This window comes from Accipiter gentilis, chromosome 8 (genome assembly GCF_929443795.1).
Source record: "Accipiter gentilis chromosome 8, bAccGen1.1, whole genome shotgun sequence".
NCBI classification, from domain to species: Eukaryota; Metazoa; Chordata; class Aves; order Accipitriformes; family Accipitridae; genus Astur; species Astur gentilis.
In genome coordinates, this window is record NC_064887.1 from 29498914 (window position 1) to 29514555 (window position 15642).

Consider the following 15642-nt stretch of genomic DNA (forward strand, 5'->3'; position numbering starts at 1 on the left):
AATGCAATGAAAAGGGAAGAAACCATACAACCATCATCATTCATGTGGCAACAATAGATCTGCCTCTGCAGTAGCCAAAACAAGTTCTTTAAACTGTGCATTGCTGGGATTAATAAAAACTGAAAAATGCAGACCAAGAAAGAAGATAATTTTTCTCTTGACTATTTCCATGTAACTCTGTTCCCATTGTGTTTCTTCTAGTGACTGTGCCTCATCAGCCTAAACTGTTGGTTTCACTATCTGTTTTCCCAGCATGATGTAGGACATTAACTATTGCTTCTAGTGAAGCCAAAATGAGATGACAAGAAGAACATTAAAGTGATCTTTTAATTTCATCTCCAAAGATGAAAAGTAAATACAGCATGCTTATGCATGGCTTCCTGTAGGGCTATAGTTTTGCTGGAAGTCATCTGAAGAATTAAGACTGAATCTATTCTAGTGGAGTGCAGGGTCCTATTTGCTATTCCAGGAAAAGATTTTGGCTCACTGTCTATAAATAAAAACAGCTCCAGCCAGTAACAAGAAAGCTTGCAATCTTACAAAACTCGTCATAATGAAATAGAGAGATGGTACAGAGTTATACACACTTAGATACATACAAAACACCTCCCTGATCAAATAGTATGAGGAAAAATAATCTCAACTGCATAGGATTTCAAGATGTTAATCTGAAGACAATTACAGAAAAATGGCTCTTTGTCAGGCTGCCTTGACAAGAGATACAGAGAGAGCAAACACATGAACCAAATGTTCCTGTTGTGCCTGTGAGTTTATAAGGAAACTTTTCTTTGGTGACTTTGCATTGTTAAAGGCCAACTTGTACATATATTTATCTGACAGCAGATGCTGTCATCTGACTTTAGTGCCTTAATCTGCTACTAAAAACAGCTTTATTTTTCTCTTTCTGATAAAAAAATAACAAGGTTGTATATATCGTATGCAGATCTCTCTTTGTGTTAAAATAAGTTATTTTAACATTGCAGATCTTCCAACTATTGGCTCAACCGCATCCAGTCCTTTCTCTATTGCAATGAAAATGGTCTCCTGGGAAGCTTTTCTGAAGAGACTCACACATGCACCTGCCCTAATGACCAGGTTGCCTGCCATGGGTTCCTTCCCTGCACAGTTGGAGATGGCTCTGCGTGCTTGAGCTGTGCTCCTGACAATCGCACCCGCTGTGGGAGCTGCAATGCCGGCTACATGCTAAGCCAAGGGCTTTGCAAGCCTGAGGTGGCAGAATCGACAGAGCACTACATTGGGTTCGAGACCGACCTTCAGGATCTGGAAATGAAGTATTTACTGCAGAAGACAGACCGGAGAATTGAGGTCCATGCTATTTTCATCAGCAATGACATGCGCCTCAACAGCTGGTTTGATCCTTCTTGGCGCAAGCGGATGCTACTTACTCTTAAGAGTAACAAGTACAAGTCTAGCCTGGTCCATATGATACTGGGCCTCTCTCTTCAAATTTGCCTAACTAAAAACAGCACCTTAGAGCCTGTTCTTGCTGTTTACGTCAACCCTTTTGGGGGCAGCCACTCTGAGAGCTGGTTTATGCCTGTGAATGAAAATAATTTCCCAGACTGGGAGCGGACTAAACTGGACTTACCCCTTCAGTGTTATAACTGGACGCTGACTCTGGGCAACAAGTGGAAGACATTTTTTGAAACTGTACACATCTATTTGAGGAGTCGAATAAAGTCAAATGGTCCAAATGGCAATGAGAGCATCTACTATGAACCCCTGGAATTTATTGATCCCTCAAGAAATCTGGGCTACATGAAAATCAATAACATCCAAGTGTTTGGCTACAGCATGCACTTCGACCCAGAAGCAATTCGAGACTTGATTTTGCAGCTGGACTACCCCTATACTCAGGGATCACAGGACTCAGCACTTTTGCAGTTGTTAGAGATACGGGATCGTGTAAATAAACTCTCTCCACCTGGTCAACGTCGTCTAGACCTCTTCTCTTGCTTGCTCCGTCATAGACTTAAACTGTCTACCAGTGAAGTGGTGAGGATTCAATCTGCTTTGCAGGCCTTTAATGCCAAATTGCCAAACACAGTGGATTATGACACAACCAAATTATGTAGTTAACCATAAATGTGAAGCACAACACAAAACCTTGAAGTTTTTACAGTGCTTTTGTGGAACAGTTTATGTTTGGAAGAGTAAATTTAAATTGTCTTTTCAATATCTGTCTTATATCAGTCAATACTGTTGGATGGCAATTTACACACATGAACTTGCTGACAATGAATATATTATAACTGCAGTTTTGGTTTATGAATGAAATAAATACTGACACCAGTCTAGAAGACATTCTACTTTTTACAATAAATTTCATTTGTAATTTTATATGTTCCGTGGCAATGCTTTTGTGCATTACATCCTCTAGAGGGAACATAGAAGGATACCAATAAAATTTTGTAGCTGAACAGTTATTAAAAAGAAATGCTGTGGAATTCTTCTTTCTTACACAAAAGTAGTAACCTTCATATACTTTTGTGTGTGTTGAACACAGGAGGCATAGCTAAAGAGAAGATAGTGACTCAAGATTTTAGCAGAAGCTGTAGAAAAGTCAAAGCCATAGAATATTTTATTCTTAGGATGTGGATCTAAATGTTCATGCTGAGCTGAAATAACAACTGTAGTGATGCTTTACTAGCTACACCTGAGACTTTGTTAACGCATGCCCTTTTCAAGGTGCTTAACATGACCTACAGACTCCCAGAGTGGTAATACTGAGTGTTTTAGGATAGACAGGAGGTTAGTATTGAGACATGCACAGTAATGAAAGGTTGCACTAGCTCAATAGGAGACAGGTGGGAGGCTGTCTTTGCAACTAATATTACATTACAAAAGAAACAATCTTTTCCAGCCAAAGTACTTTTTGAAAATCTCCCTAATCCTTTGCTTTGCATATTTATAGAAAGAATTAAGCACATGTATACATTACTTCCTCCTAAATACAAACACTATCATATTTATCCAGAATAACCTGTTTTGAACTATTGAAATCTAGTTTATAAAGCTGAAAGTGCAAATAAATGTCATTATCAATTAATGAAATTAATTAAATGCACATGACTGTGGATCAGAATTAGGTTCTTTGGTATTTTACACATTCCAGCAGAAAAAAATACATCTGAGATGGCAGAACCTGGGACTCTGAAGAAGGTTTTGCTACACCTTGCAAGAGAATAGAACAAATGGCTGGGCTGTTAGAAGTCCTTATTAGTAAACACAGGGTAAAGTGAAGAAAATAATTGATACAAAGTATTTTAGTCTGAATCTGTGTCATTCATGTAAAAGCCAACTTGTTTTTTAATACGGGAAAGTATTACATAAAAAACTACCATTTTATGGGCAAGCACAGAAAGAAAAAATACCCAATATTTATTTAAATTACAATTTTAATTCAACTAGACTTCAATTAATTTCAATTTAGTTATATTACAATTTAATTCTGAATTGTAGCCTAACCTGAATTTAAGATACACTCCTCACTTCATTTCTAGCTAGACTACAGCAGCACAAGAAATGCAATGTTTCATAAATATACATAAGCAAAATAAAATGCAAGGCCAGAAACCCTTTAGAAAGCCTACTGCCAAGGAAAATCTTTTCTGTAGTGATTCCTGTCTCTCCTGATTCCACCAAATTTTATAAGGATTACTATTCCACCACCACACATTCAGATAATTCCTCAGACCTTCTATACTAGGAAGTCCCCCCCCCCAGCTAAAATTAGCATCTTTTTCTTGTAATCAACTTCTAGATGAATTCCTGTTTGTTTTCTACTCACAGCTTTCTTTTGCCCATAAATAATGTATCATGGCCCCTTTTCTATGTGTCAAAATTTTGGCTTGCTCTTGCACTGGTAAGACCTCAGTTAAGATTCTTACTATTCCTGTTTTAATCTCCAAGTCTTTCCTTTGGTATATCTCTGGCAACTATAATAGATAGTTTGATTTTACTACTCAGTACCTTGTGTAGTCTTTTTAAATAGAAAAAAGACTATGATCTTATAAAAATGAACAAAAAGCAAAAAAGTCCTCTTGGGTTCATAGAAAGTAAAAGTTACAATAGAATTGTGGGGCAATGATAAAGCATTTGCTTATGTTATCCCTTCACTAGGGAAAAATACTAATATGTCACTGTAAATGATCTGAGGTTGTTCCCCTCTCATTCATGCTCCTTCCTAAAATAGTTCCTCAATGACTATTTTTTTATTTCTCAATTGTTGGGGTTTTTTTAAATATCTTTCTCTGCCAAGATGGAAAATTCCTCACTATGCCCAAATATGGACACAATAGAATGTACAAATAAGAAGGAGCCAAAAGAGGTTTCAGTGAGACACCGTTTAATTATTATCAACAAATTAAGTGTATTTGGCTAGACTAGTGGAAAACCCTGTCATTACTGTATCTTCGTGCCAAATTAAAAGTATGATACAACTTTCTTAGCCTACTAGTCATGGACTAGTTTCAGATTTTGGAACCTGTGGGATCTTGGAACAGTGAGCGTTTCTGTTTTACCAAAACTGGATTCCATAAAGACAAATATAAAAGAAAAAAAGAACAAAAAAAGTGTATAGTGAAAAGAAAATCACAGGATTTATCTGGTTCTCAAGTTACAAACAGAAGCCAACAATATTTCCCTTTTGATACTTTTCCAACTGAAATCTTTCTATGTTCTCAAAAAAATTTTAGGGTGTGCAAAAAAAAAAAAAGACATCTAGATAAGTCAAAACAGTCAGGGACTTAATCTGTAAGAAAATTTTGTAATAAGATATGAACACAATTGTGGGGAAGAAAGAACAGTGCCTACTTCTATGTACACTCATTTCCATCTGGACATTGCAGATAATATTTAGTGTATGCTGTACATCAGATCCTGACTCTAGTTATTTTGCTGTCCATTTCCCTTTGCATTCACCAATGCTGTCATTACCTGCCATTATAAACTGAAAAAAACCCAAGGAAATTATAGTAATATATGGAACTGTACCGTGACAACCTAAAGCAGTATCCAGAACAAACTTTAGTGACCATAGTTACAATAACCAGGTAGATATTAATTATAACATAGTAAGCTTCCTGCCTAAGTGAAGGCAGGTGTTATCTGATACAAAACTCTTATAACACTATTTTCCAAGTAAATACAATTTAGATCATGTCTGAAGGCTGGGACCCAAACTGATGTCTAGAAGTTCTATTTCAGGAATAAATTGTAATAAGGATGGGCTACCTTACTGCCTAGAAACCAGAATTAGGTTTGCCAGAATGATCTAAATCTCTCAGTGACACAATTCAGAATACAGAGGCTGAATTGAATCATACTAAAAATATCATGAAGATGAATAAACTTTCATTTCTCCCATTTCTTACTGAAAAGAGAGAGACAGAAAGAAAATGTGTTCAAATTCCAATGGCTGAGAGTGAGGAGATGTGTAGTTGTATTTCAGGGTGTTTCCTCCTTTGCCACAGTACTGTTATACCTGTACAAATATTTGGAGGAAGAGCCTTTGTTTCCAAAACTATGCATATGCTGACTGTATTTATTGTGAAAGTGCTTATTCAGCAGATACTTCAAGTCAGTAAAGAAGTAAAAGCCAAGAGAAATCAGTTTTTCCCAGGCTGAGTAGCCAGTCAGGCAGCTTAAGCAGGAGAGAGGACAGAGACATGAAGGAGGGTACTACAATTGTCAAAAGGTCATTTGATTGAAAACACAGCACGTATTCCAGATACAAAGCAAAACATAGGAGTGCACCAGGGAAGAAAAGTGATCAACACCCACATCACTGCTGAGCTACATCTAAACTTTGAGTCCTGCATGGCAATAGAGCTGTGACAGCAAATAGGTAAAAGTGATATTGTGAAGGATCAGACTTTTACAATCCAGCAGGTATTGTTTCTTTGACAGGTAGGTGACAGAATCTGAACCATACTCGTGCTAGCACAGTCCCCCTTATGAACGGGAGCATGCTCTAGATGGTGCAACAGGGGCTCCTGCCAAGATAGCTAGAGTGCAAGTGGGAAGCCAGGAAAAAGTGGAGAGAGGGAAGGAACCAGGATATCCTTTTACTAGGCTTATATGCAAGTGGAAGAGAGCCCCTATGTTCCATTGTAGTTAAAAGAAGATACCTTGTGTGTGGTAGGAGTTCAGTAACAAGAAATGTCATGGATCCTTTTTCACGCAAATCAGTGACATGAGAGACGTTGACACCACAGCTAGTATGGTGTAATTACTGCCATACACAGTTGATTGAGACTTACAGCACAGGCAGTTTGTAGGGCTGCATGACTGATTTGGGGTCTATTCACTCAGCCTCATATTCTAAGCAAGAAAACTATTCTAGATGTAGCATAGTAATCTAATGTTCTTCTGCATACAGATATCACTTATGAAGCAACCTGTAACCTTGGGGCACAGTGTGTATAACGTTAATTTATCCATATGACAGAGGAGTGTATGGCTTTGAGACATTCTAGGTTGACAAATTTGGCAGAGTGGCCACACCACAGATTACACCACTTTGGGAGCAAGTACATGTGGAGGAGCAGAAGTCACAATTTCTTCCTCTCCTCACCAAAACAACAACATTAAAGTGTGAATTATGATTAAGGAAAACAGTTTTACCTCCCTGAAATGGTGCAAATTTTTCCTTCCCTACAGATTATTTCTTGGATGGTAACATGCATCTACAACTATCAGTGTCTCTTGTCAACACACTTATATATTCCTCTTTATTTTATGGCACATTTTAGTCCAACATACACATATATGAAAGAGAAATACAGCTAAATGACGATGCTAGTAACAATAGCGGATGCAGGGTTGTCTGCTCGCTAGGCACAGCCGCACTAATTACTGTATATCTGCCTATGATCTCCTCTTCAACATACGGCAAACAGAAAGGAGGGTACCTGGGAGGCAGAGATGGCTTTGCTCTGAAAAAAATACTCCCCTGAGAGGGCCTAATCCAGAGCATGACCGTCTTTCGAACACATTACAAGAGCTTTCTCTTTTTGAAAAAAGACTTTTTGTCTTTTGTCAGCAGACATGAAAGGGGAAAGAGAAGAGGAGGATTTAAACAAAGCTAGGTGTGTGCATATCAAACTATGATTCTTCTGTGGGGAAGGGGGAAAAACAAAGAAGCTTTGAAGTCCCTTTGGGATCTCATCACAGGTGCGTACATTTATTTTCATGTATTATTTCTCAGCTTTAACAGTTTAAGAGAGCAAAATGAACAAATGTGACTGACTTAGATTGAAAATATCGGTGTTATTTCTAATAAGTTTTAGGTTACCGGAATATATTGATGACAAATTTTTTTCCTTCATCAGAAAAAGCAATGTAATCCCTGCCATATTCTCTTATTAGAATAAATTGGAGTAGTTCTATCACTTCAGTTCATCCCAGACATATTTGAGATTTTTTATTAAAGTAGCTGGATTATACACACTCATACTTACTCATTGAACTTGCCTAGTTACTTTTTTCTTTAGGAGGCAACTTTTAAAGTCTTTGATAAAGTTAAGAAAGGTATTATATAAAGGGCTCAGACAGACTGAGCAGTAATCCCCCTGCAAGTCCAGATATTTGACTTTAAGGTTAATAAATGTCACTTACACCTAAGCACTCTAGGAACAAGCAGCTCAAGAGAAACTGAGGTTGCTTTGTAAGCAAGTTCTTCGCCACACTGATATAAGGTAACATGTTTCAGATTGCTGAAGCCATCCATACCTACATGGAGGCATTCATCTGGTAAAACTTAAGCGATCTAAAATTAGGGTTTTAAAATAGAAGCATAGGCTTCTATTTGGAATAAAACTCTGAAGGGAAATTCAGAGATCTCAATAGCCTACATCTGTCCGTCAGCTATCCAAAGATCCCAGGCTCCTAACCTAGATTAGATGTATAATGTTGGACAGTGTGAATAATCAAGCCGTGCACAAAAATGGGCAGAAGTCCTAAGGCTGTTATTGCCAACTCTGTTGAGACTAGGGCCATTCCCTAGGAAAATCTACAATATAAGTAAGACACTAGAGAGAAAGAAAAAAAAAAAAAAAAAGCAGTCATCAATACAAAAAAAAGTTATTAAAAAAAGCAGTAAGAAGTCATTAAGGGTCACATTTAGCCACTGCATATTCATGCAGGAAGCTGCCTTAGTAATGCACTGAAACTCAGCAAGGTGTGATGTAGCTTAATGTGAAGACTACTGCAGAATCAGGCCTTAAGGAAATATTTTTAAAACATTAGGAGAAAATGTAAAATCTTCTTATGAAATATGATGTTTGGATTTATAACTGAGTTTCCCCTGGTAAGTTCTGGGAAATTTTCCCTAAATCAAATTAAACTCAGGGAGCTCAGCTTGCCTCATAAATCACTAGTCTGAACTAGGCATGCTTCAAGTGATGCACGTCCAAGTCAGGAAGCATGAGGATAAATTTAATGACATGAAATGAGCCTGTTAGACCTGGATAAAACTGTGAATAGGCACTTTTTATACCTTCCCTAGACAACTGCAAATAAGGCTTGTTTTTGTAAAATACAGGATGAAGTGTCCATGTCTGCAAACTATATTGCTACAGCCCCACTTGATCTTATTCAAGAGCTTATTGCACAGTCACAGTAATGAAAAACTTTTCTGCTCAAACAATTTTGGAGGTCATTCCAAAATTTGAACCTGAAAATGCTCACATAAGTATCAGGTCTTGGATATCTGTTTCTGCAATGTCTATGCTAGCAGGCAGGAGGCAAATAGAGAACAGGCAAAACGTTGTAAATGAAGCCCCTTCAGCTTAAGAAGTTTATCACTTGGGTAGGAATGAGATCTTTGTTCTGCTTGAAGAATTATCACTAATTCACAATGCAAAGCTACAATATATGACTGTAATAGACTTCATATACAATCAGTTAGATATAGTGGAAGGCACCTGTGAGCAGCTTCCACTTGCTAGGAAAGCAGCAATGCACTTGCCACGTAACTGAACTTCACTTGGAAGGTGTTTGGGGAGTTCATAGTCTTGTAAGAAAGGACCTACTGGTGGGTGAAAGCACTTGTGCCTGGCTCCTAATTAGTATTTAACTGGCACTTAAGGAGCACAGTGACCTGCAGTGCTGGAAATAGGGGCTGCCAATAGAGATGTAGCAGTTTGCATGCCAGTTTGGGGGGGAGGGGTGCAGGGGGCCAGGATGATGCTTGAGCTGCTTTGAGATAGTGAGATCTGTGCTGGTGTTCTGGCATGAGACAACTGGTGATCATTTCAGACTGTGGTGACACAACACAGGATGCTGCTCTTGTAGCAACACCCCTGGCCTGTTAGTATATCAGTGACATCAACTCAGACAGAGCTGCTGAGGGGAGATGTGGTTAGTCATTTAAGTGATGGGCTGCAGCAAGTGGCTGGTGTTCCTCCAGGAGCTGAGATGGGGGTGGACCTTGTCTGTGGGAGGTGTGCCTTCAGTCACTGAGCTCTCAGATGAAGGGATGCAGAAAGAGGTCAGTGGAGTATGCTCCATATGGGAAGTTGAGCAGGAAGTTGATGATAGGATGTTAGCAGTGATGCTGAAAGGACAAGAGCTGAGGCCTCAGGGTGCAGAATAGGATGGCCAAAAGCAAGGCTCAGGCAGGGGCAGGGAAGTGATTCTTAGGACAAGACATCTTCAAAGCTTGGAGTCCATGGCACCAAGATAACTGCTTTACCTTCTTATGGAAAAAAAAAAGATGAAGAGACATGACATCCTAGCAATGGAAGGTGAAGAGAAATTAATTAGTTCCTTTTCTGCTGGAAGAGACAATTGGGCCAACAGCTCCTGCTCAAGAGGTCAAAGCCACAGGAAGAAGGAGCAAGGACTACTAATATGTTAGGTCTGAAATACTGGGTCCAATTCTTCCCAGATCAGAGACATAGTGTAACTGAAGATGGTCCAGTGGAGGGCCACCAAGATGATTATAGAGTCGGAAAACTTGGCAAGGTTGAAAGAATTGGAGTTCAGCCTAGAGAGGAGAAGGATTGAGAGGGAGATCTAATCCCAGTCTTTCTATAGACTACTGCATAAGAGAAGATGAAGAAACTCTGTCTACCAGGATGCAGGATGAAAGGGACAGAGGTGATGGGCACAATTTGCTTCAGGAGAAAAACCATATGGATGTAATGAAAAAAATCTTGATTGTGACAACAACAAACATTGCAATGAATTGCACAGAGAAGTGATGGAATCAAGCCTTGCCTTGGCACGGTCCTGGATAAGCTGGCCTTCGTCTTAAATGAAGTTGATACCAGATGATTTCCAGACATCCCTGCCAGAGATCCCAACCTGGGATTTTCTGTGTTTCTATAAGGCTAAAGGAGCTAAATCTTACGGCCTCAGTCATACATGCCGCTTCTGTTATGGCTTTTCTGACCACAATACAGGATGAATTAGTCCAATATTAGAAATGCTCAAAAATATTTTTAAAATTAATTTTAAACTGGAAATAGAGTTTATGAATTTATCTGGCTTGTACTGTCAGTATTGGATTTTCCTGTGAAATATCATTATGAATTATCACTGTTGTGCATTCATATTGTGAACACAAGAAACCCAGAACAGTATCTTCTAATTCAAATTCTATGATTCATTTGCTTCAGTTACAAGATACGGTTCACATGGAATAATCAATTGTAAAACATAGTGAAACATTGCCGAAGTTCTGTAGAGAAAAATCTGGGAGGTTTTGTAGGAAGAAGTGTCAAAAAAGTCCTATTGTGTGTAAAGTACTGCCAACATGAAGAATACATGCGAAGAAAAAAGATAGGTCAGTGATACATTTTTCCTGGTGTACAGGCATGTTTTCCTGGGAAATCACAAAATTCTACAGAAGAAATTCTCGTCTTCTTCCCCTGCATGAGCAGGACCAGCTGCTCAAATCAGGACTTGGTCTTTGCTGTAGGTGGGCATCTTCCCCTGGACTGCAGTTTCAGTAGGGCCATGTGTAAAGACTTTTCTGCTTCTGGACAAGAAGGAAGAGCAAGTGTGTGAACATTGTGGAAATACTCATATTCCAAGAAAATTTCAGAACTGAGGGAAAGAGTACAGTGGTCTGTCATCTGAGAAAAAAATTGAAAAATTGCCAAATCATTACTGCACACATGACAAGCAACACACGAGTCCTCAGATAATGCCTTTGCTCTCTATTTAACAGACAGTTTTCCTTAAATCTTTGTCAAAGTATGCTGGCTGAACAGAATGAATTGAAAGCTTAAGTGTGAACAGTCGAAGACTGATACACTCAAAATCTTAACATAAGAACACAAAGACAAAGCTGAATCCTACTTGAAGTAGCCACTTAGTGTGCAAACCTTCTTCAACAATCCTGAATACCAGAAACCCCCAAAACCAAACAAAAATAAAAATGCACGTATCCCAATGAAATCCATAACTTTTTTTTGATTAAAAAAAAAAAAATAAATCAGATGGCTTTCTCAAACAATATCATTCTGTTCTGCCTATCTGTTTACTAAACAATCAATCTGCAGTCCAGAAGCTATATGTATTACTTTATCAAGGATTTAGGGCCCAGTAGAAAGAGTATGATCCATGATTTGTGAATATAAAGTATTGGTTTCAATCCTGGACTGCAGAAAAGTCAACAGAAGTGTGTGCAACAGTGGATCAAAAAAGATACAAATTCATTCGACAGTATCTGATATTTTAAGATCTACAGCTTGGATGAGGATATGGAGCTAAAATCTCTTTATGATACTGATGGGTGATCTCCCTCCCACTTATTCCTAGAAAGAGGGCAGACATTAAGCTTCATAATCAGAAGGAACTTTTGAACTCTTTGTGCTTTTACAGACACCCTGTTGCACTGACCTTCAAAATCTTATGATACAAAGCCTGTAACTCCATAAAAACTGTTCCTTTGGCCCAGTGAAGTATATTAGAGAACTTTTATATAGACTCATCTGGGTCAGTGAAGCCTACCCAAGGAATCCAAAATGGTAGAAAATCTTACTATTTTATGCTCTAAACCACAACAATTTGAATCTGTCTTCTCAAGAATCAGCACTCCGTCTTTATGCATATTTCTAGAAGGCCTTGACATTAAAAAGACACACACACAAACGCATACACAAAGACAGAAATTTATCTTCTTCCTTCTCCCACCAGAAAAAAATCTTCCTAAAAAATAGAACTCTCCAGACAAAGAAGTACTTCATTGCTCAGACATCTCCACAGGAAAAGGTAAGGAAAAACAGACTATAACAATTATTAGTTGCTTCTGTTAACATTCAAAATCTTGTTGCAGACAACAATAAAACACACTTTATATGTAAAGCCAAGAATTTTTTGTTACTTAATACCTTAACAGAATAATCAGAGAGTTAATATTAGTTCAGATCAAATTATCAGAATAAAAACAAAGAGTAGAATACTACTACACAGAAAATAATAATAATAACAACAATAATTATAGTTAAACTTATTATTTGACTTCAGGCAAATGTATTTGGAGGGAGGTACAGCAAGTTCTCAGCATCCCAGTCCCTTTGCTACGAGGAATGGGATGTGATCTTCCACCCCCACCATCCCCCAGGGTCATGCTTAGTATTTTCACGTTTTCTAACAAGCTTGTACATCTTGCTCTTCCTTCACTGGTGTGAAAGTTCATACTATATGTGAATTCACTGCATGTGGTGCATTTTGCATAGGTTAGATATCTGGGTTTTGTTCTCTTTGTTACTTCTAAACTAATTTTGTCCAACTCTGGGTCTTGGGTTTTTTAATTGACTATAGGTGAACTGTCCAGTGCCCAGCCTGTGCCCCATCTCTTATTATCCTGTGCTGGCCTCCTCTACACTGCAGCCTGTGTCCCCATGTCTTAAGGCTTCTGCTATCAGACTGAGCCTGTAGTCCTCCACACTACATCATTATGTTCAAGTCATGTTCTGCTACACAAAACAACTACTTAATACTAATATAAAAACTCTGGTTGTACTATAGAAAGATAAACAAAAGAAAAACAAATTAGCCATAGCCACCTAGTTGCTAGGAAAAAGAATAATTGTTACAGCTAGACTGAGTAAAATCAAAGCTACTGCCAGCAAGTCAAGAAAAGTTCAGACAGTGAAAGCCTGGTAGGGTGCAGTGCTAAGGCTTTGCAAATTCAATACAAAGTTTGTGACCCATTACTACCATTGGCAACACCTTATTGCAGAGTTACACTTCCTACTTGTCTAGAAAAACACTAAGAATACACAGTGCAACATAAATACCTATATCTGACTGGAGCTTTCAGAGATGCTAATAAAAAAAAAAGAATATTTACTGTAACAAGATTTTCAATGGTACTCTGGTCTACCCTATTAACCCCAAAGGACACATTGAAAGCTTAGCACAATTTCGGATATTCCAGTGGTACTAGTATGATGGCCTAGTTTCCATTTAGAAGGACATTGGCTTGCCTTTGTTTTCATTTCCAGAGTGCTTCATTAAGTTTACAAATGTTTCATTAAGTTTTATTAAAAGCATTAAGCTGAGAGTAAGGAGCTGCTCTTTGCACACTGGGTGAAATGGACTCCATGGAAAAAGCCTACTACCAAGAGTGATCAAGAGTGATCTATGAATGCTTTAGCTAATTTGTGGTTTGAGGGAGGGTGATTTTTACTTGCTGTTTATTTAAGGGAATGAATTAACATTTTGCCAAATATATCATATAAATAAATCACCATTTTTATAAGCTTTTTTTTTTTTTTTCCTTTTTAAATTTCCCCGTAGCAAATGTATATTCATCCTGTTAGCAGGCAGGCTGAACTGACTCATTTAGGAAGTACTGATGTTTTGCCAACTCAAGGACTTTACTGTAAGTCTGATGATACCTCATTTATCTTTTAAACTCCAGGTCTTGGAAAGCTGTTATTAAGTGAGTCTTCACTATGCACACACAAAATTTTCTAGTCCTCAAGCTAGGCTAGAAATAATTGATAATATAATGGGAATATAGTGGGGAATAGCCTTCCAGATGGAATGCTCCATACCAGGCTCAAGCTAAAAGAAAAATCTGAAGTTTTCCAAGATGCCAAAGCCATCAAAGTTTCTGATATATAATGTCTCCCATTTCTGTGGCAGATAAAAATCTCACTGTCTTTGCTCTGAGTACAACCGGTATCTGTGGCTGAAACTCCCTGGCGTGAAAAATCAAACCTAATACACTAAACAAGTCCAAGTCCTCAACTTTACAATGAAGTCTCATGGTTTTTTAAGTCTGATTCTGAGGTTCAAATACTTGTTGTTTTTTTTATCATGCTAAGTATATGTAATTTATGCTAATATAACTCTCTGATTACTGGTGTGTGTGTGTTTGGTTTTTAATTGGAAACTCACAACTAATCAAAAAACTATTTCTATCCTTGGCTGAACTTTAATTTTTATATTCAAAATTTTTTACATGCTACAATGTTCTTGGCTCCTTGAGAAGAAGGTACTGTTTTCAGAGTAAACTCTTCATTCAACATATCCAACATTTTTGTCTTAGTTCTTATATACTTTGTGCTATTTAGGACAGAACCTTAAATATAATTAATTATTCTATCAATGGAGCATCTAATCTGCACCATAGAGAACAACTATTTCATTTGTTAATGAAACCCTACCAAATTACTAATTTGAAAATAAACTGAGAGTGAGGAAGAAAGTGTGAGAAACAGCCCTATGACACCCAGGTGAGAGGGGAAGGAGGGGGAGGTGGTTCTCCAGGCACTGGAGCAGAGGTTCCCCTGCAGCCCATGGAAAGACCACAGCAGGGCAGATATCCACCTTGCAGCCTGCACAGAGGACTCCACACCAGAACAGGTTTTGCCTGAAGGACTGCAGCCTGTGGAGAGGACTCATGCTGAAGCTGGGGAAAAGTGGGAAGAGGAAAGAGCTACAGAGAGGAACTATTATGGACTGACTGCAACCCCCCCATTCCCCCATCACCTCTCTGGTAGGAAGGAGGTATAGCAGCTGGCAGTAGAGGAGTGAATTTGAACCTGGGAAGAAGGGAGGAGCGGAGGGGGGTGGAAGCTGTTGGTTTAATTTGTCTTTGTTTTGTACTATCCAACTCTGGTTTTAATTAGCAACAAATAATTAATACTTTATTATTTTAATAATAAATATTAAGCTGTTGCAGTGAGCAGGGAACAGCCTGGGCACAGACCGCTCTCAGCATGTAGGGAGATCTGGATCCCTGTAAACATATGATATATGAAATCTTTGGTGGTAGTAGTTTAGCCATAATTAACTTCTTGTTGAAAGGGGGTGGGGGAGGAGAGAAATACTGAGTTTATATATCTGTGTGGCTGCAGCCCACTCATTTAAATAACTTAAGTGATACTTATATCAATGTTAATGTATAGCACAAACTCAATGACTGTATAAGCACAACCATTTCAGCTGAGATCTTTCACAGCAGCAATGAGTATGGTACTAAACAAACTGTATCATCCCTGTGTATGATACATTCATCCTTACTTTATTCTACACAAAAATAAAGTACTATTTATCTATAGAATGACTAAAAGGTTATTATATCAAATATAATTATGTAATAGCTTTTAATTTATGCAAAGAATCTTAACTCATAATTGTAAGATTTTTTTT

General features: G+C 38.1%; 1 protein-coding gene across 3 annotated transcripts in view; it reads left to right on the plus strand.

The window, feature by feature from the left end:
* BRINP3 (BMP/retinoic acid inducible neural specific 3) overlaps nucleotides 1–2350 on the plus strand; it is a 243523-nt gene extending 241173 nt beyond the window's left edge. For all 3 annotated transcript variants that reach the window (XM_049808658.1, XM_049808660.1, XM_049808659.1), the window contains exon 8: nucleotides 984–2350. In XM_049808658.1, the coding sequence (XP_049664615.1) occupies nucleotides 984–2100 (1117 nt within the window). In that variant the 3' untranslated portion in view covers nucleotides 2101–2350. The remainder of the gene's footprint in view (nucleotides 1–983) is intronic.
* Nucleotides 2351–15642: the final 13292 nt, after the last annotated feature.